This window comes from Mya arenaria, chromosome 12, assembly GCF_026914265.1.
Source record: "Mya arenaria isolate MELC-2E11 chromosome 12, ASM2691426v1".
NCBI classification, from domain to species: domain Eukaryota; kingdom Metazoa; phylum Mollusca; class Bivalvia; order Myida; family Myidae; genus Mya; species Mya arenaria.
The window spans coordinates 63,493,199-63,515,542 of record NC_069133.1 but is presented as its reverse complement, the minus strand read 5'-3'; the positions used below and the strand labels follow the sequence as shown (position 1 = coordinate 63,515,542).

The window sequence follows — 22,344 nt, the reverse complement described above, 5'->3', positions numbered from 1 at the left end:
ATTTTCACAGATAAAGTTGATTAAATGAACCATTTAGTGATTTTCTTAAATCATTGATTTCCATAAATTTAATAAGCTGAAGAATACAACGTAACTTAAATATTATTTCTAGTGAAATGGTTCATAAAAATGTGGAAGCTGTTCATTTTTGCATAACATCTGATAATGAATTTTGTACAGATTTCTGAATTATAGTAAGTTGTTGATGATGTCAATTTTATAAAAAACAGTGGGTTATGCACCAGTCAATTGTAACCACGGCCCCCTCAGGTCCGGGGGAATAGTGGGGACTTTGACTTTCGATCCAGCCAACCCTGGGTAAAATCCCTGCCCTGCGGAGACGAACTGGTGGTAAAATCACCGCCAAATGCCCCCGCACCCCAGGGACCCTAGGTAAGGCCCATTCCCCGCTATATTTTGAGCAAGACAAAACCACCGCATTCACCCGGCACTGCGGGGACACCTGAAAGGGAAAAACACAGCCCTTTTACCCGGCTATCTCCGGTATACCCCCGGAACCGGGGGGGCTGTGGTTACAATTGACTGGTGCATTACTTATGTATAAGTTGTTCAGAACTTTGTTTCAGTTAACAACGATATCAACAACATTTATGTTAACTTTTCAACTTGAAATACTTAATGATGTGCTCATAGGTTTAAATAAAACAGCTACATCTGAAGCAATTGTCTGTATAACAATGTGCAATCAGCCCACTAGAAAATTTGTCACATTTATCACAATAACAAAATCTCTTATTGAATAGAAAAACGTGCGATCGTGAGGCGCTCCAAGTCACGTTGACATTTACGGCATATTTTTTCCCTGTTGTTATATGTATGAGAATTTTTTTAAGCCTTTCACTTGACTGTTTTTCCACACATCCTATCACATGATTGCATGGTTGTTACAATTTTGCAGTTTTAAGGGAAAATAGTTAGGATTGTTGTTGTCGACACATATCATATTATACCGTGCATTTAAGGCGCTAGCATAGACTGGACACCAATAAATGGTAACAAGAAAAATCAGGTAAAAAATCTTAATACCATAGATAGGATGCAGTGAAAAAATGTCAATATCAGCAGTCACTGGGTTTGTTTTGACAAATTTTATTAAATTATGAAAATGGCAAATGTTATTTAAAAGTACAACACATACATATTTGCTAAAATATATTAAAATACCAGGACAAGTAGTGTAAATCAATTGCGTTATTTCATAAATAACAAACAACAATTTAATTCTGTCATCCTGATGACGCTCTACTGGAAGCCTTCAAATGATTCGTAGTTTGAATTGAAAAAGCAACTGTCATGTCAACACCTTTAGATTAGTGTTACAAACACATGGTACAATGTAACAAATCGCAACAGATAAATCTTATTGGTATGTTACTATAGAAAGGCAGAGGGAGCTTTTCACACCATCACACATTTACAGTGCACAATGATGCCACTAATAACAGTGTGCATGTTTATTTTTATCTGATTACAGAATCATACTAGTTCTGCGTAAAATCTTTCGTACAATAACTAAATCCATCAATCTATGTGAGTTACATCCCTTTGAAGTTTTAAGGAAGCAAACTCTTCTTCTATTGGTTTCTGTATTAAAGCAAATTGATTCCACAACAAAATGTCAGAAGCCTAAGACTATAGAAAGTATGCAGGCATTTTATTTAATAAAATTCAGAGATGAAAAGGTGCATCCTATACACAGTATTATATGGGCAAATGGTCATTTATTCCAGGATTTTTCATTCGAAGTCATGATAGACAATGGTTTCCTTTGTAAATACTTTTCATTGGAATTAAATTTGAATAAAACTCCCATCAAGAAGAAACTGTTTTAGAAGTAGTGTAACTGTTCATTACAATCATCTTGTTGACCTAGAAAAAATATAATCCAATGCGTCTATATATCTACATCATTTATGATGCAGCACGAATTTTAATGGTCTGTAAAGTCATTCATGTAATTAAGGATACTTCTTAAGTTTACATTTTATGGTTTATTGGTGCATTTGTGGTATGTTTAATGATTATTCAGGTTTATTGGGATCAATTGATATAATAATTATGTTATGTTTTCAAAATATGTCTGAACGCAATGGTTAAGTACAATGAGAGGAAATGCAGTGTACAAGAACCATAGCTCTATTTGAGCTAACTACAGAGTTATTGCCCTTTGTTACATATTCTTGATTACTCAATGGATTTTAACTAAACAACACACTTTGGTTAGGCATGATAAGTGGAAATGGAGTGTAAAATAACCTCAGAGTTATGGCCTCTCTTCAAAGAAATAGTTTGCCATTCCTGTGTCCAGGCAGCATTCGGGGGTATTCTTCACTCCTGTGACAACTCTAGTTTGCTCATTGAATGTATTGATAAAAACCTACCTAATTTTTGGACCTCAATATCATAAATATACCTAGGTCTAATCACCATCTCAATCAGCCTATACAATATTTTATCACAAAACTATTAATAGATATACACTTTTTAAAAGTACATCCCTCAAAAAATAATTGTTTATCACAAACTTAGTCAAGATTTCAAAGATAAAAAATATACAAATGTTGTTTTTATTGAGTACAACCCAACAGTTTTTAACATTTAACTCGAGTATACTTTGAAGTTCAAGGCCTGGCCCCATTTTCTCGAAGCCTCTTATGTCCCTTATATCAGCTAACCCACTATTTTTGTGTTTGTATAATGTAAACATTCTTGAGCCTTTTTGGACTTTTAACAGAATTTATCGTAATGATAATCACCATTAACAAATTTTTATTAAGTAAAAGCAAGATTAAGTAAGAAATTTTGCATAATGAAATAATCTACTTGCTAAATAAAAAACTTGCTTCTTAAAAAAAGATCAGATCGCAGTTCATGATATTAACATTAGAAAATTCATGTTATAAAATGGCTAAAAGCGTTACTAACCTTTACTTACGCTTCAAGAAAAATGAAAATTTCAGCTGTTTACCTAACAATTGAGATCTGTTGTTTTGTGAATTATTTCTGAGACAAACAAGTATTAAGTGTCTTAGAGAGTGCAGTTTTTATGACTTGAAATTCTAAGTTAGGAAACGGTGCACTTAACGGAATCTCACAGTGATCTAAAAACAAAGAAGGTGATCTGTTCTAGTTCTATTGGTAAACATTACCATAGTTTGAATTATTGACATTGTATTGACTTTCGATACAACAACAGTTGATTTTTTTTCAAATTTCAGTATTGTTAGTTTGAGGGGGTATAAAGGAGTGAGCTTGTCGGTCGGTCGGTCGGTCTGTCTGTCGGTCTGTCGGTTTTCATGGTTTCCGGACGATAACTCATAACTCATGAAAGGCTGGACAGATTTGAAAATTTTTTGGTGCACAGGTGTAACATCAGAAGATACAGGTCAAGTTCGATATTGGGGCTGGTGGGACCAAGGTCAAGGTCACTGTTACTAAAAATAGAAAAACGATTCCGGACGATAACTCATGAAAGGCTTGACAGATTTGAAAAGTTTTTTTTGGTACACAGTTGTAACATCAGAAGATACAGGTCAAGTTCGATATTGGGGCTGGTGGGGCCAAGGTCAAGGTCACTGTTACTAAAAATAGAAAAAACGGTTTCCGGACAATAACTCATGAAAGGCTTGACAGATTTGAGATATTTTAGGTACACAGGTGTAACATCAGAAGATACAGGTCAAGTTCGATATTGGGGCTGGTGGGGCCAAGGTCAAGGTCACTGTTAATAAAAAAAAGAAAAACGGTTTCTGGACGATAACTCATGAAAGGCTTAACGGATTTGAACAATTTTTGGTACACAGGTGTAACATCAGAAGATACAGGTCAAGTTCGATATTGGGGCTGGTGGGGCCAAGGTCAAGGTCACTGTTACTAAAAATAGAAAAACGGTTTCCAGACAATAACTCATGAAAGGCTTTGACAGATTTGAAAAAAAAAATTGGTACACAGTTGTAACATCAGAAGATACAGGTCAAGTTCGATATTGGGGCTGGTGGGGCCAAGGTCAAGGTCACTGTTACTAAAAATAGAAAAACGGTTTCCGGACGATAACTCATGAAAGGCTTGACAGATTTGAAAATTTTTTGGTACACAGGTGTAACATCAGAAAATACAGGTCAAGTTCGATATTGGGGCTGGTGGGGTCAAAGTCACTGTTACTAAAAATAAAGAAATGGTTTCTGTACGATAACTCATGAAAGGCTTGACAGATTTGAAAAATTTTTGGTACACGGGTGTAACATCAGAAGATACAGGTCAAGTTCGATATTGGGGCCAAGGTCAAGGTCACTGTTACTAAAAATAGAAAAATTGTTTCTGCTTCATAACTTTAATTGGGCATGAGATATTGTGATGAAACTTGCTGTATAGGTAGCCTCTGTGAAGACAATGCTTGTGATTGAAAATGGGGCCAGTGGAGAAAAGGTTTTTGTGCACTGTTACGAAAATAGAAAAATGGTTTCTGGACAAACAATACAATGCATGATAAAAGAAGATGCAGTGTGCCGTAACTTTGGAGTTATGGCCTCTTTTCAAAGGAATGGTTTGCCATTCCTGTGTCCAGGCGGCATTTGGGGGTATTCGTCACTCCTGTGACAGCTCTAGTTGTCCTTGTTGTCAGGGATAGTGATGTTTTCATTTAAATTTTGTCATAAGCTGTAATCTTGGCTATATATTAATTAAACTGTCACATGAAATGAGGCACACATGACCATTACATATCATGTGAAGTAACTCCCATAACTGTGGCTTAAATATTTAAATACCTGGAGAGTAATGTCCCTTCGCCAACTGTAATCAATAGATTAACATTGACAGACAAACAATTCAGTCCCTGTATTAATGGAATTCCTATTGATGTCAACAGCCATCGTTTGTCAATGATAATACAAGAACACTATTCTCCTTTTACCTTTTTAAAAAGATCTTGAATTTTCTTTTATCTGAGCAGAAAGTTGCTGTAACAGGATGGAGCCAATCCTTCTATATTACAGCTTTTACAGTCTCTAGTTTACATGATGCTTCCATGCAAGCTTCGTGTGTTCATATTGATTGGTATTGTCATTTATTGTCCTGCTGTGCAATGCTGGTGAGATTTTAGGATAGTTTTTCTGCATTCAATGTCAGTCATCAGATTTTATGGCGAAGAACAATTGTTTTCTCCTGTTATATTAAATTCACCTACTTCAAAATGATAAATTGATGCTCATTAAAATACTTGAATTTAACAGATTACTGGATCTACTTGTAAAAAAAGTAATTATTGTGGGGTCCAAGGCCAATATTGTTTTTATTCTATGAGATTAAATTGTTCTCTTCTCAATAAATTGACATTATGAAATTCAAAATCATCTAAGAATATTTTGTAAGAGTTATATTTGTCTCACACATAATTATGCAATGTTTAATGATGAAATAGTTGTATATCATGATTTTCTTGTTCATAATATTTAATTGTCATGTGAATAATTGGTATGTGATTTTAGAAAATAAAAGTTATATCCAGTAAGTCATAAAAAAAATATAAAAAAAAAAGATAATTTCCATAGTCAACCAAATCATAATTTGATAATGATACATACAGTTTTTAAAGGAATGTTTTTTTGTCTAAGAAAGCAGGGGAGTTATTTTGTTTGCTATTTTTATGGTGCAATCCATTCCTCGTTTATGTGATAAACACTTTGTATGTAATTCCTCAGATTTTATTTCTGGATTGTGGGCTTGAAACTGTTTTGTGCATTTCTAAGGATTAGGCGGGTACTAAAAAAGTGGATTTAAATGCCTCAAAATCTTTTTTCTTGCACACAAATCAAAATTGTTGTTCTAATAATGTCTGTTTAATCCTTAAAGCTTGTGGAAATTGCTTGGTATTCAATTTATTAGAGATGTTGACCAAAAAGACTTGAAATACCTCATGTAGTTGTTTTGGTAAAACTAGTCTAAAAAATTTTGAAAACACTTGCTTTGTCTGTGACTTGGGGCTATAATTTGGTAAAACCAGTCTAAAAAATATATCAAAAACACATAACATGTTAGTGACTCTGTGACTCTTTTGGTAGAACCAGTCCAAAGGATTTCTGAAAACCCTTAAAATTGTCTGAGACCCAGTAGCTCTTTTGGTAGAACCAAACTTAAGGAATATTGAAAACACTTTAGTTGTCTGTAAATCCGGTTCTTTTGGTAGAACCAGTCTTAAATGGAATATCAATATCTCTTAAATTGTCTTTGACTCTCTTTTTTTTTGGTAAAACCAGTCTGAGGAATATCAAAACTCCTTAAATTTTCCTTAAATCGGTGGCTTGTTTGGTAGAACCAGTCTTAAGGAAGATCAGAAACACTTAAAATGTCCATGATATGGTGCATCTTTTGGTAGAACCAGTCCAAAGAAATATGGAAATTACATAAATTTGTCTGTGAATCATGTGTTTCTTTTAAAGCCCCATTCTTGTCTTTAGTCTGACAGTTTATTTGTTTATATTTATGGCCACACCAAATTGATATTTCTTTCCGCGGATTTACCGCTCCTATTTTTTTAAAAATGTAAAAAAAAACATTTTTATTTTTTTTGTGCGCCCGCACCTCCATTTTGATCGCCAAGCAGATTTTTTCAGGTAATAATTTATTAAAAGGCTAAAAATAATCACGTATAATTTTTCTACGCTAGTTTTCGTGTTTTTGTAAAGGGAGGTTACCGATGCGTAGTGTTTTTTTACTGTATATCGATCGGTTTAGCATGGGTTCAATAATTTCAATCAAAATGGCCGGTTCCGGTATAAACAATGTGGCTCGAAGTTTGGAAATTAAATCTTATTTTTGACAATAAATATGTTTTGAGCATGCTTGAAGTCATTGTTCATCGTCTCATACACTAAAGGATCATTATTTAAAGCAACCATTATGCAATAAAGCATGTGTATCTGAGACTGGTAGCGATTATATTGCGTAATTAGTGACCTGTTTTGAATGGTAATCAGAATGATCAACTTAGTACTATTTTATTCAAGTCCTAATACAAGGGACCAACATTGTACCTCGTTACGACGATGCTGAGTGATTGTTTGGTCCAAATTGATGATTGTATCAAGCTTATTTTTGATCAAATTCTGACAAAGCAACAGTTTTGAACAAATATCTTTTCACAAATAGCGATATAAACACTGGTCTGGATATACCTCAACATAAGTAAGCCTAAGTTTATCACCTTATATTTTGTTTTTATTTGCAACATAATCCGGGATTGTAATGCGCTTGTCAGTTGTAACCACTGCCCCGCCCACCCCTCGCCCTTGTTCCAGGGGTAAACCGGGGACAGCAGAGGCAATGGGTAGTCCAAATAATTGTACGTTGACGGATTTTTTTTAGATTTTTGATATGGCAAATCCTTCACGTACAAATTGTTTAGTATCAAAAGTGGGTAGTTGGTTTGATCAGGATTCCGGGTTAAAGCATATAGCGTCTATAAAATATCATAAAAACAAGAAATATTACCAGATAATGTTATTTTATATTAGTTCCATACACAAAAAAATAAATATCCAACTTATAATTATGAGTTTGACGGCTTTTCTTCATTTCCTTATGTCAAAACATAACGATATATACATGAAGGGCACCTGCAAGGCTTTAGGGCACAGTTTAAAATCGCTCAGAACATTTCGGCCATGGCCGAGTTGCAAGTAATTACCTTTCATTTTATATAAATTGTGCTTATAACAAAAAAGGGCATATAATCGGCGAGGTAAATGAAAATCGCCATTATTTGACCACCATTGCAGAAATAAAGTATTACAATTTCTCCACAAAAAATAAAGCTAAGTAACATTATCCTCCATATGATATATTAGTTATATGTTACAAAAATGATTGGCAGTGGACGTAGCAGCAAGCTAAAAGCAAAAATGGTCCGATAACATTGCTGACAAAAGAGCAAAATTATTAACAAATTTTTAAATTGTCTTCATTAAACTTATAACTATATTATGATAAGACAGTTCTCTCTTAAATTATCAAAATTTTAATTTGAGAATTAGTTTTGCATTATTTCCTTTGCGATATCAAAGTATGTTGAAAACTAAAAAAATATTTCTATGGAGCTACATTCAAAGCTGATAGACGTTTAATATTAAAAATCTGAATAATGTTTTCATTTTTCTTAATATGATTACTTCATTTAAACCAACTAAAAATTAACACACTATTGTTTCGTGCTATTTAACTTTGAATATGGTATCTAATTTCTGGGGGCTGTTTCAATAAAGGATTTTAGTCGTAACTTCAATTCTCTTAAACCTGTATAAAGATTAACAATACGTGTACATCAATTATTTTTATTTACTCAATTTGGTGTTCATTTTCAATGCTGACTCGAGTTCAATTCACTCAAATATGTAATAAAATAATGGAACTATGACACTAAGATATTTTCAATTTACGATAAAAATCTTTATTGAAATGCACCCCTGCATTTTACGTAATAGCGATTTATAAAAAAATCAGTTAAAAAATTAAGACAACTTGAAAGACAGAAAACATGGTGTTGTTTGTAAATAACAACAAATGTCTCCATTATTGGATGATCTCGTCTAGAAATGATGAATGATTTGAAAAGTAAAGAATTTGGCTCGTGATTGATTAAATGTGGAATTTGAAGGTTTTCTTTGCATTATATATCATTATACCTCTTGATAACTGTTATGCCAGAAAAAACAAAGGATCAAAATTCGCACCTTTTTGTAAAAGTGGACACAACTAGATTAGGATCCAACCAAATTACTTAAAGCTGGGAACATTAATAAATATCCAACTCCCAGCTCAAATTAAAATCGCAATTAATATAAACTCATCAATTATCATGTTTTTAAGGTTTGAAACAAATAACACTCTTTATTAATTTAGCGTCACTAAGATAAATGTCTCACCAGCTAGGCTTGCTTTTATTCTTCTTTTCTTAAAATGATTATAGGTTCATATGTTTGCAGAATAATGATAAACATATACCCCTACACACAGGGTATAAATTAGTCTAAAATAGTAGACGTAGTATACGGGATTCTTTATACCCCCGACAAACAAAGTTGGAGTCACCCTGTGGTCGGTCGGTTTGTCGGTCGGTCCGTTGCAATTTACCTTGTCCGGAGCATAACTTAAAAACTACTGGATGGAATTGGATTAAACTTCATACAATGATAGAGCTTAATGAGCGGACGTGCAGTGTACAATAACCATAACTCTATTCTTGCTTATTACTGAGTTATTGCCCTTTGTTACTTTTTTGTCCGTAGTATAACTTGAAAAGTACTGGATGGAATTCATTGGAACTTCATACAATGGTAAATCACAATTAGAGGAAGTGCAGTGTTCACGATCCATAACTCTACTTTAGCTAATTACTGAGTAATTGCCCTTTGTTTTTTGCTGTCAAACTTTTTTCCAGACATTAACTTGCAAGATGGAATTTATTAAAACTTCATACAATGGTAAAGCGCAATGAGAGGAAGTGCAGTGCACAAGAACCATAACTCGATTTCAGCTAATTACAGAGTTACTGCCCTTTATTACTTTTTTCTTGTCCGGAGCATAACTTGAAAACTATTGGATGGAATTTAATAAAACTTCATACAGTGATAGATCATAATGAGAGGGGGTGCAGTGTACAGGAACCGCAATTCTATTTCAGCTAATTACAGAGTTACTGCTCTTTAGTACTTTTTCTTGTCCAGAGCATAACTTGAAAACTACCAGATGGAATTTAATAAAAATTCATACAGTGATAGATCATAATGAGAGGAAGTGCAAGCAATTCTATTTCAGCCAATTACAGTGTTATTGCCCTTGGTTACTTTTTCTTGTCCAGAGTATTACTTGAAAACTATTGGATGGAATTTAATAAAACTTCATACAGTGATAGATCATAATGAGAGGAAGTTCAGTGTACAGGAACTGCAATTCTATTTCAGCTAATTACAGAGTTACTGCCCTTTGTTAATTTTCTTGTCCTGAGCATAACTTGACAATTATTGGATGGAATTTAATAAAACTTCATACAGTGATATATCATAATGAGAGAAAGTGCAGTGTACAGAAACCGCAATTCTATTTCAGCCAATTACAGTGTTATTGCCCTTTGTTACTTTTTTCTTGTCCAGAGCATAACTTGAAAACTACCGGATGGAATGTAATATAACTTTATACAATGGTACAGCACAATGAGAAGGAGTTCAGTGTGTTCATGAATCGTTACACTATTAATGCAAATTACAGAGTTATTGCCTTTTTCTGTGTTTTTTTTTTGTCAAACTTTTGTCCGGACAGTAACTTGAAAACTACTAGATGGAATTTCATAAAACTTCATACAATGATAAATCATAATGAGAGGTGGCGTTCGGGGGTATTAATCACCTTCAGTGATAGCTCTTGTTTAATCCATAACATCTAAAACGGGTTTGTGCAAAAACAGGGGGGTTTTGAAGAATATTGAAATTGTATTTAGAGATGTAGTTTATGTTTGAAATAGATTTACTATTAATAGTAATAGGTATTACGATTGTTGTAAAACTGTAAACCGCAGCGTTGCAAGTGCCTGTTATGTACATAAATCGTTATGTTTTTACAGTATGAAATTAAAAAAATCACATCAAAATCATAATTCTTCGTTAGTTATCTTTTTTTGTGTACGGAACTAATATAAAATGACATTATCTCACTATTTTTTATTTTAGAAATCATGTGACTTTCTTTATGCCATATATTCTATGTTGCTTTATATATTACTTGTTTCCATTCGAGGAATTTTTTGGTTTAATTTTTTTTTTAAACAAAATAGTTATACTTACTCCATTACTTTCATAAAATATTTCACTTGAAAGCTAAGTTATATTCAACTAAAGAAAGGTCGTAATGAGACAATTAGTATTAACACATTAAATCTGATCTTTTTCACTAAAGACCATTGATGATTTTTTCATGCTTGCATCACATTTATTTCAGAAACAGGAGCTTAAATTATTATTTTTTTGGGGGGGGGGGGGGTCAAGGTAAATGTCACTGTTTCTAAAAGTAGAATATGGTTTCTGGTCAAACAATTTCAGTAAGAATTGATGGATAGTAATGAAAGTTGGTGTTTATGTAGCTTATATGAAGAGCTAGCTTAGGATTGCTTTGAGGCGGGTGGGGTCAAGGTCAGTGTAACTAAAAATAGATTAATGGTTTTTTTCCAATTACTTAAGGCTGCTACTTTTCCATAATTCACACAAGTAATTAATTGGCTATAATTTAAAAACCTGGTTTTATTGGTTGAGGCTTCGCTTTGTTTTTCTGTTTCATTTTAGAGAAAACTTGCAGAGAGTGATAGAAAAGAGTTTAGGGAAAACATTTCAGGACGTTTCTTATGTTACATGTATGTTGTTGTTATCATAGTATCTCCAATAGACACTCTTGTTACTATTGCAAGTGTAAGTGACAGTGTTATAAATCCTTCTACTCTACGTCCATCAGTGCCCAGAGCTCTTTAAGACAAGTCTCAAGGAAGACTTTGTAGCTGTAGAAAACAGTGAAGAACCTTTTAGTTATTTGTCACCAAGCCAGTAGCCAGTTGTTAGTGGGGTTTAGATATAAGAACCGTTGAGTAATGAATCAAATGTCTTCCATGGAGATGTTTAGTGAACTGTCGTGTCTAAAGAAATTATGTTATAAAAGTTTTACACTTTTTTTGACCAAAAAATTCTGTTGTGGCCGAGATAACAAAATGGAATCATTCACATCATATAAATTATTAATGTAAGAACTAAAAGATGGACAGATATAAAGAAATGTCTATTTCCATTTTAAGTTTTGAATAAATTATATAAACGTGAAAAGTTATCAACAAAATATTCATTTAGGGATCCATTGCTTATATGCTTAAAATATTGTGTCTTTTCCAGTTTTTAACTTTGCTTCCTTTGTAGAACAATTGTATATAAACATATAAACAAGGGTACTCAACTCACATTAAAAGATTTAAAATTCCCATACAATGTGCAGGCCCTCCCTTTATGTGCAGCCTCAAGAGAAAACATTATATTGACCAATACCCAAAAGAAAGCACAGTCTTGCCCAATACCAAAGAAATATCATGGTCTTGCCTTATACCCAAGAGAAAACATGGTCTGCTAAATACCCAGAAGAAAACATTGTCTTGCCCTATACCTAAGAGAAAACATGGTCTGCTAAATACCCAGAAGAAGACATTGTCTTGCCCTATACCTAAGAGAAAACATGGTCTGCTAAATACCCAGAAGAAGACATTGTCTTGCCCTATACCCAAGAGAAAACATGGTCTGCTAAATACCCAGAAGAAGACATTGTCTTGCCCTATACCCAAGAGAAAACATGGTCTGCTAAATAATCAGAAGAAAACATGGTCTTGTCTAATACCCAAGAGAATACATGGTTAGGCCAAATATTAAGGAGAAAGCACCATCTTGCCCATTTCTCAAGAGAAAACATGGTCTTGCCAAATGTGAAAGAGAAAGCACCATCTTGGCCATTGCTCAAGAGAAAACATGGTTTTGCCAAAAGTCAACAAGAAAGCACCATCTTGCCCATTGCTCAAGAGAATACATGATTTTGCCAAAAGTCAAAGAGAAAGCACCATCTTGCCCATTGCTCAAGAGAAAACTTGGTCTTGCCAAATTTCCAAGAAAAAAAACATTAAAGGTTTGCCAATTGTCCAAGAGAAAATATATGGTCTTGCCCAATGTCCAAGAGGAAACATGGTCGTGGCCAAATGTCCAAGAGGAAGCATGGTCTTGCCCAATGTCCAAGAGGAAACATGGTCGTGGCCAAATGTCCAAGAGGAAGCAAGAGTTTGCCAATATGCCAAAGAGAAAACATTGTCTTGCCCAATACCCAGAAGGATACATAATGTTGCCAAGTACCCAAGATAAACATAGGTTTTCCAAAAGCCCATGAGAAGAATTAGTGTTGCCAAGTACCCAGGATAAACATTGGCTTCCCTCACCCATGAGGAAACTTAGTGTTACTCAATGTCAAATAGGAAACATGGTTTTCCAAATGCCAATGAGAAGTCATGGTCTTGCCTAATGCTGAAGAAAAAATGTGGTGTTGCCATGCAACAAATCGAAAAAATGCTCTTGTTTAAGAAAAAATGCTCTTGCATGTTTTTTTAAGAAAAATTGTGTTTCCAAGTGTTTCAAATAAAAACATGTTTCTAATATTGTATTGCCTTAGAGCAAACATTTTCTTGACCAAAAGTTTTCATATAACTGCTGCTCTGCAATTATTTAACATGCATTTTACCTTATTTTCTAATGGAAACATCTCATACAAATCGTTTCTACTTCCAGGGTGGCATAATGGAAATCATGGTTCTGAGATCTGCGATGGGGTTTGATCCACAGAACCTTAAGTGGAAGCTTAAAGCGCAGCAGAGCATAAAGGAAGACGAACACAAAATCGATCCATCAATTATTCGGGAACATCTTGGTGCATCAATGTACCAGGATCATGTGCAGTTTGTGCGGGGATTACACATGCTGACTAGAAGTGACCGAACTGTAATGACACTCATGTTCGTGATCGAAATTTTCTCTCCAGATCGGGCTAACTTGAAAAACATTGAAGCAGTGACAAAAGCACAAGAAAAGTACACGACCTGGCTCCAGCACTATTTGGAATCGATAATGTCAGTACAGGAGGCTCAGGATTTGTACCCCAAACTACTCATGAAAATGCTGGAAGTGCGCAATCTTGGTGAATCAAGTGCCAAATTGGCGTCAAATTTAGACATTTCAAAGCTGGAGCCACTGCTTATAGAAGTTTTCAGTTTGCAGAAATGAGATGATTCATGACTCCAAACTTGACAAAGTGTGCTTGATTGAAAACATGATCTCCAGGTTATAAATTTATAGATAGGACAAGGAATTGGGTCAAGGAGAATAGAATTAACAACATGCAGACACTGTCAGCTTGCATTGGATTTGTAGCATAATGCATAATGCTCTTAAAATGAAAAATGGCATTTTATTGACACAGATTTTGAGATGTTAGTTTACCTCATATGTATGTGAATCCTGTTAAACATGTTTATATATTCTGTGGTTATGTGGTTTATTCATGGCCCATTATCAATCCTTGAATGCATGATTAATGTTATCTACTTATTGTTATCAAAAATGGCATACATGTTGGCTTAGATTGTATAACTGCTTCAGCATTGTTTAATGATTTGTATGACATTACATGCGTAATGATTTGTACTACATTACATGCGCTGCCTTTGAACCTTTGTTAAGAATGTTGTTTATTATATTTCAAGCTGTTGCTGTTATTTTAGTTTTATAGAAATCGAAGTTATATTTCTGCCACAGAAGTTCTGTAAGATGATTTTGACCTAGAAAGTTTATGCATTATGTTCTGAGGAAAATTGGTCAAAACAATCATTTTGAATGCATCATGTCACCAAAATAGAATAACAGTCCAAAATCAATGCCTTTCATTTTGTTATTTTGCAGGGAATTACACCCAAATGTCTGTAAACATAAATATGATTTTCTCAACCAATCAGAAAAAAGATATTATTTTCTCCAAAATAATGCAACATTGGACCATTATGATGATGTTTAGCTGTCTGCTTCTCTATGCAGTTATATTTGTTAGGAATTTAGGCATTATCCCAAGTGCTTTTACTTGAAAATGCTCCATTTTATTGCAGAAGGCAACATTAACTTGTGTACCTGCATGAAGATAAAACACATTTGCAACCACACTTCGGCAAAATGTCATGCACGTTCTTGGTTCATATATATCTTTGCTGTGTAGGATCATGCAAGTTTTCTATTTATATTATTAGGTCGGTAGCCTTAAGTTACTATTTCGATGAAAACATAATTCATCATTTACATTCCTATTTCGTTTATAATACATATACTTGATCTAGAAATCATTAACAGCAAAGCCTCTGTCAAATTTCTTAAAGTTGACCTATTTGTCTTTTTCAAGTCATCGGTATGGTTTTGTTTAAACACAAAGTGAAGTAGGGCATGTACCAGGAATAAAGCTACTTATACTTTCTCCAGACTTACCCTTATTGAACATTGTTTATTTCATAGTAAGATGTTTGTTTGGATCATTTGCTATATCATTTATATGGCTTTTCAGGACAAAATGTATTTAATTTGGTAAGATGATAATCTCCAAATGTATTTGGGGTGGATGGAAAAATTCTGACCAAAGGGCACATGTGGAATCGGGTAACGAGGCTTGCAGATTTACAAGCAACACAGCGTGTCAGAAGGTTAGATTTTTTCATCCACCGTTTTGAGGTTTTCATTGAATAACATTTTTGTTGATGTACTGACGGTTCTGACTCTTCTTTTCTAAATTGTTCTATTTTTAATTTAGTACCATTATCCATTAAAATATTCTGAAATGGCGTTAAGTTGCACATGAATCGTCCTACCTGGGGTAAAATTCAAGGCCAGATAAAAACTGGGAAATGCATGTCCGTCATGCAAGAAAAGATATTCTAATTTGGGAATTTATTATGCATTAAGTGTTATAGTCCATTAAACTAAGAAGTAAGGTACAATAAATAGCAAATGAACACAGTTCATTGCAGAGGGGTTAATACCTTGTAAAGCTTTAATGACTATGATATAGAGTTATTTGGGATGAATCTGAAACCATGTCGGCTACACTAGGACATTTATGTGTGACAGAAATATAGGGTCATAATTCTGTCTTACATTATTTTCCTATCAAAGTTTGTCTGCCTGATTTCAGAATTTTATATATATGTGACTTGCAGTTCAATAGGATTGCCTGTCAGTTCAATAGTTTTATTCTTAAAACTTTTAATATAGAGCCCATAAATTCCATTAAATAATACAATTATGATGTTTTTACTGGGGTACATGTATAATGTCTTAGAGAACATTTTAAAATCATACAGATATAATTAGATTGAAAGAAATCTCAAGAGAGCTATTTTTTAATCTGATTTTATCATTCAGAAGCCACTGCATATATGTAAATTCATATACAACCCGTAATTATAACATTTTATGTATATAAATATATATACATATTTATTGTCATCACTCTCACCGGTGAATAATTTTCTCTCATTTCATGGAAATGTTTGGAATAAGTACTTCATGTACTTTATGTACTTCACCTGTAAAAGTATATTTTCCTTTAGTTTGACCTGCTTTCAAAGTTTAATTGTATATTAATATGACCTTAGGTGAATACATATTTTTGAAAAATAAATTGATACGTAGATTTACTTAGTTGTTTAATGTAATTTGTGAAATGAGTATAAGGCCTAAGGCAGTGTAAGATTTCAACTTCATAAGTTACATTTCACAAGTGGCTTTTGGCGTTTACAAGGTGCTGTATACTGCAATTTATATCAAAGGAGGAAAATGACTTACAGACACAGCTGAACCTAAAACTAACAATCTGACCTACAAACATGTACATGTACCCTGGGGTATTTCCTAGCAGTGAACTCAGAAACTATTTTTGTTGGCCTAATTAGATGATGTTTTATTGTTTTTTATTCTTGATCTGTGTGTGATTTTCTGTAGCAGAAGTGTCTGATTTTAGGGCTGTTCCAGGAACTGAAAGATAATTTTGATGACTAATTTTACTTCTTATCAATCCATGTTAGTGTGAAGGGTTTTATTGTATGGTATGTTATACAGTTCGAACCCTTATGATTTGCTTGTCATTGTTTTAATAGCAATGATAAATAGTGTTCTGTTTGTTCTGACGAAACATTGTTAACTCATGTATTATTTGAGAAATTGAATATGTTCACATGTAAATATACATTCTGTTGCAGAAATAAGTAATATGCTGATTTTCTTTGGTATCTTGTTGAATATTATGTATGAAATCATGGTATAAACTGAGTTTTTGTCTGTTAAGTCAGGTAGTATAGTAGGATAGTGGTTTGTGAGTACAAGCTCTACCCTGCATGTCACATACATGTAAAATACAATACCCTAGTGGCCATAATCATCTCACATTCCTCCCATGCATGGACCATGTTTTGACATAAGTAGCAGTATTTTCTTAATTTTCAATCTAAGTTTTCATCATTTATTACTTCAGAAACTCTTAGAATTGTATATAAATTACAATGTATAAAATTAGCATTGCCTTAGAAAAGTACAGTCTGTCCATGTGATTAGGCCATTTCTGAAAGTTGAATAAAGAACGAAAAATTGATAGCTTATATGCCACTCATTTACAAATTTTACATGATTGCTTAAAAAAGATGACAAAAAAAATATCATATAAACAAGAATTAGGTGAGGTATTTTGATGATTCATGTTCTGACTGAAAAAAGAGAGAAATACTATTTGCACTACATTTGTAGATGTGTAGGAAAAATCCTCTTATTATCTAAAGGGCTTATGATAATTTATGATCAGCAATTTTATTTGAAATTCATAGATTACAGGTAAATTTGGCAATAAACCATTTTGATGCTTTCATGGTTAACTTAAAAATCCTCTCATACAAACAAGAGGATTTGCTGTAATAATATTAATGCTTGTTATGGTGAATATAGCGCTACTAAATAGGTTCAAGCATGAATGTAAAAAATCAGAAATCAAACCTGCCCGGTTTTTACATGAATGCCATTGCCTTATAAGATCATGATAGAGTGAATTAAATCAACTTTTTACACCATGAAATGGCCGCTACGCCTAAATGCATTTTAATCTACTCAATGAAATTTTGTCAATATACGGAAACTGGAAAGGCTAAAACATTTACAGACTTGCATAATATTAACTTATATCCATTCCTATCATCTTTTTCTGTCACTTTTTGTGACAAAACATTCAAATAAGCTAATAAACTCTAAGATATTTCCCAGAATTTGTCGTAAACGTGGTAGCGATTTTACTGGTACTGTTGCACGGGCAAAACAGGGCTTATTTTTTCCCTGGAGCATTAGCATTAAGTATTCAGTGTAAGCTAGCATAATGTATTTCAACACAATCTCCAGTTGTTGTTTTTAATTCCACTGCAGGCTTTTTTATGACTTGGTAACAGAAGTTTCTCTGTACAGCTTATTGTCTCATAATAAATTTGGTATGTGAAGCACGAAGCAATTTTCAGCATAATAATTCTACTACATTTCATGCATTTTTCTGGTATCTCTGTTCACGTCTTGTTACACATTGCATTGTCTTTATTTACTTCAATATTTTATGTTGTACATGAGTTTGAGAGAATAAACATGATGACTTGACTTGTGAATGCATTTTACTACTTTAAAAGTAAGTTCTTTCCTTGTGTGTTGAGCGCAGTTCAATACATATTTTAAAGAATCTTTTTTGATATGTTATTAAAAAAAATATTACTTGTGGAAGTTATGTGTGATGTAAGCGAGTAAGAAGATGCTGTTTGTGATGAAAAAGAGTTAGATGTGATGTTATGTGTGATGTAAAAGAGTTAGATGTGATGTATGTGTGATGTAAAAGAGTAAGATGTGATGTTATGTGTGATGTAAAAGAGTTAGATGTGATGTTATGTGTGATGTAAAAGAGTTAGATGTGATGGTATGTGTGATGTAAAAGAGTTAGATGTGATATTATGTGTGATTTAAAAGAGTTAGATGTGATGTAATCAGTTTACTTTTATTTGATTTTGTTTATCAATATTTGGTTATTTTTCTGGAAATCTACCAGTTGTTAATTCTTAAATATTCTATATAATAGATTAAAATTATGAACTTATGATACAAATTTAACTGCAGTATGTTGTTTGTATATCTGCACACATGCACAACTATATCAGATATGAGTACCGGTGATGCTTGAAGGATTTGTGATATTTTTTTTCCTGGAAATATTCTATTATTAACTACCTGGTAGTTCTATGCTTGAGATGGGAGCAAGAAATGTTTACACTCTTTTAGAAATGTTCAGTATTGTCTTAAAAGATACAGCTTTTGTTAATAGCCAGGCTGCTGTGCTTTTTGCAAAATTTTATGTACAAAATTGGCAACATTATACCTACTATAAGCTATAAATAGTATATCAAAATTCCTCAAAACAAATGGTGTATGTAATTGTCGACAGAACTACATGTATTATCATACATATTTGGTATATAAATGACTTCACTAAATGGTTTCATCAGCTCTACTTGTCTGGATAAGATTTTCACCATAAACTTGATATCTGATTTAATTGACCATTTAATGAGTGTCTAATTATAGAGTGCATCTTTGGGCTTTTTAACTGTCTAACCAAGTCATGTTATTGGGATGCAAGAGCCCATGATTAAGGCTGGCATACAATGTGAATAGTTAGTTCTCACTCCTCTAGGTCAGGTGATGGTAAACAATTTGGGGAACAAAGTTCTTGAACACAGATGGCATTTCATTGAGTATCTCATAGCAAGGTCCTCTTGAATGCCCTTTAATAAAGACTTGATAATTGACCAGGGGCTGTTTGCAACAACCAACTTAGATTTCACTTAATATGAAGATTAAAATCCAAGTGTTTTGATTGGACTGTAAAAATAACTGGCCAATGAACTGAATGGAATTACTGAGGCATGTCCAAGGAAAAGGATTAGAACGATATTTAATATGGCATCTGGAGCCTTCAAATACATGTATTGTAAGGACACCTTTAATTTAGCATTTCATTGACAGAGTACAGTCTGGGACCAATAACAAATCCTAACCCCTGGTACAGCACAAAACAAATTTAATTTCATATAAAAACAGGTGTGTCTGGCCCCAAGCCCTCAATTGTTATGACCTACTACAAGCCTGTTAACTTGCATCTTTCAAATACAACGTGTCTTCAAGAGGTACCTTTCCATTAAGGTTGATTTTGGAGTTCTTTATTATTTTTTCCTGTATTACCTGGTGAAATGTTCTTAAGTTACAATACTTTTAAACTATTCTTATGGCAGACATTTAGTTAACATTCTGTTGTTTTTTGTGGATATTATGGCTTATGCATTGACAGTAATCACATTTGTTTTAAATCACAATTGTTTTATAATGCTATATTATTCTTATGAAAAGGTTATGTTTTTAAAACAGTTGGTTCAAATGTTTTTAACAGTAACTGCTTTGCGACTTTAATTTCTCATGTTATTTTTATGTTTTACATCTTCTGATGAATTCACAACTGTTTCTATTGATTTTGCCTTTCTTCAGTCTTGTAATATATATAGTTTTATGCATAAAGACTTCACACTGAACATATTTTAATCATGTTACAAACATTTATTGCATTTTTGTATAGAAGACATATGTGTGATGACTTGTTATCATATCTTTGATAAAATTGTCACATTGTAAAATAAAAATGTGAAATTGTCACAGTTAACTGATACTAATTCAAATATTAAATTATCACTGTGTAACTACTGTGTTATGTGAATGTGGTATTGTCACACTCTGGTAGGTTGAAATGTGAAATTGCCACAGTGTAGTTACTGTGGTTAAAATGTGAAATTATGAAAGTGTAGTTACATTGCATTAGATTATGTTGTGAAATGTCACATTGTTATTGTTTTGGGTTAAGATGTGAAATTATCACAGTGTAGCTACTGTGTTATGTTAAAATGTGAAATTGTCTAGGTGTAGTTACTGTGTTAGGTTAAAATGTGACATTGTAACAGTGTAGTTACTGTGGTAGGTTTAAATTTGAAATTGTCACAGTGTTGATATTGCATTAGGTTAAAATTTGAAATTGTTACAGTGAAGTAATTGCATAAGGTTAAAATGTGAAATTGTCACAGTGTAGTTACTGCGGTAGGTTAAAATGTGAAAAGTCACAGTGTAGTTACTGTGATAGATAAATATGTGAAATAATTGCAGTATAGTTACTACGTTAAGTTAATATGTGAAATTGTTACAGTGTAGTTACTCGTTAAATATGGTACTATTCTTAAAAATAGTTTCACCCTTTCCCACATTAAACAAATCTGCAACAGATAAACATGACAAAGCTTAATTACTAAAATTGTATTTCTTGAATAGTGCTTAAAACATAGTGGCAAAAGGAGAGATTACTCATTATGAGCATTTTGAGCATATTCACCTTTTGTCACAATGTTTGCAAAAGTCACCTGCTGTAAAGGGATCAGAAAGCACCTATATGTGGGAAAGGATTGATGGATTATTGACTTGTTATAATAGTCAATTTGTTCACTATTCATGCATCATTTCATTACTGTATCAGAGAATATGTGATTGTGTTAAATATAATTGCTGAATACATTAAGATTGTCTTTTTCATTTAATGTGAAAATGTGAAGGAAATATGCTAATACTTGTAAAATTGTTTTTAATTATATTGAACTATTGTTATTAAAACACAAGTGCTGTATTATTTAAGGCTGGAGTTTACATTTAAATGTATGTAGGTTCATTTTGGGTTCAGTTCATACTGTACCATGCTGTTATCTTGGGGATGTTATAATCGTGTGCAGTCCTTTTTACAAGAATCTTTGGCCAAATTTTCAGTATTCGCAACAAAATAGATTACATACAATAATATTTAAAGTCCAGCAATTCTTTTGTACTCAAAATGATAATTTGTAAGTAATTTAAACCGTTTAAACTCAATAATCTGCACGCCTTTCACTCAAAATTACAGGATTCTATGGTAAAACTTACCCTTTTATGTTATCTACTTATACATAAAATATACCTTCTATACCGGTAAATGTTTCGCATTGTAAATGTATTATATCACTATTCACCACTCAAGAGGCGGCAAATCGCTGCTACACAGTGTCAATTTATTGCCCAAAATGGCTTATCAGCAAACAAAGTAAAAGGCTGTTAAGCCCAATGGGCAATGAATGGACACATATTTTAGTTCACTGTGGCTGCTGCTACCTATAGTTATATGTGTAGACTTGCTCAATCCATGTCATTGCCATGAACATCAGTTGTTATCATTAAACTGTGGGTATTGTAGCTTATTCTGAGTTTGTGTTTTTTAACCAACCTGTACTTTAGTATGACCCTCCAGTTGATGGTCTCGGCATCTAGGGTACCAATGGATACTTCCATTATATACATTAATGCGACTATATCTTGTGCAGATTATCAAAAAACAAAGATGGGACATCACATGGCTATTAACCTGTAGTCTAGTCGCTCGAGGTAGGTGTGAATTTTTTGTCCAGAGAGTGATCTTGGTATATTTATGTTGGAGGATGTCTGGCGTTCAATTTTAGCAGGGATGGGCAGATCGCATTATGCAGGTAACCATGGTAACCAAGACAAAAGCCAAGATTTCTTCCTTTTTCTGAGCCCTTGA

General features: G+C 33.2%; 1 protein-coding gene across 4 annotated transcripts in view; it reads left to right on the top strand.

The window, feature by feature from the left end:
* Nucleotides 1-22,003, top strand: part of LOC128212107 (nuclear hormone receptor HR96-like) — a 96,426-nt gene extending 74,423 nt beyond the window's left edge. For all 4 annotated transcript variants that reach the window (XM_052917375.1, XM_052917376.1, XM_052917374.1 and 1 more), the window contains one exon: nt 13,368-22,003. In XM_052917375.1, coding sequence (XP_052773335.1) covers nt 13,368-13,859 — 492 coding nt within the window. In that variant the 3' untranslated portion in view covers nt 13,860-22,003. The remainder of the gene's footprint in view (nt 1-13,367) is intronic.
* Nucleotides 22,004-22,344: the final 341 nt, after the last annotated feature.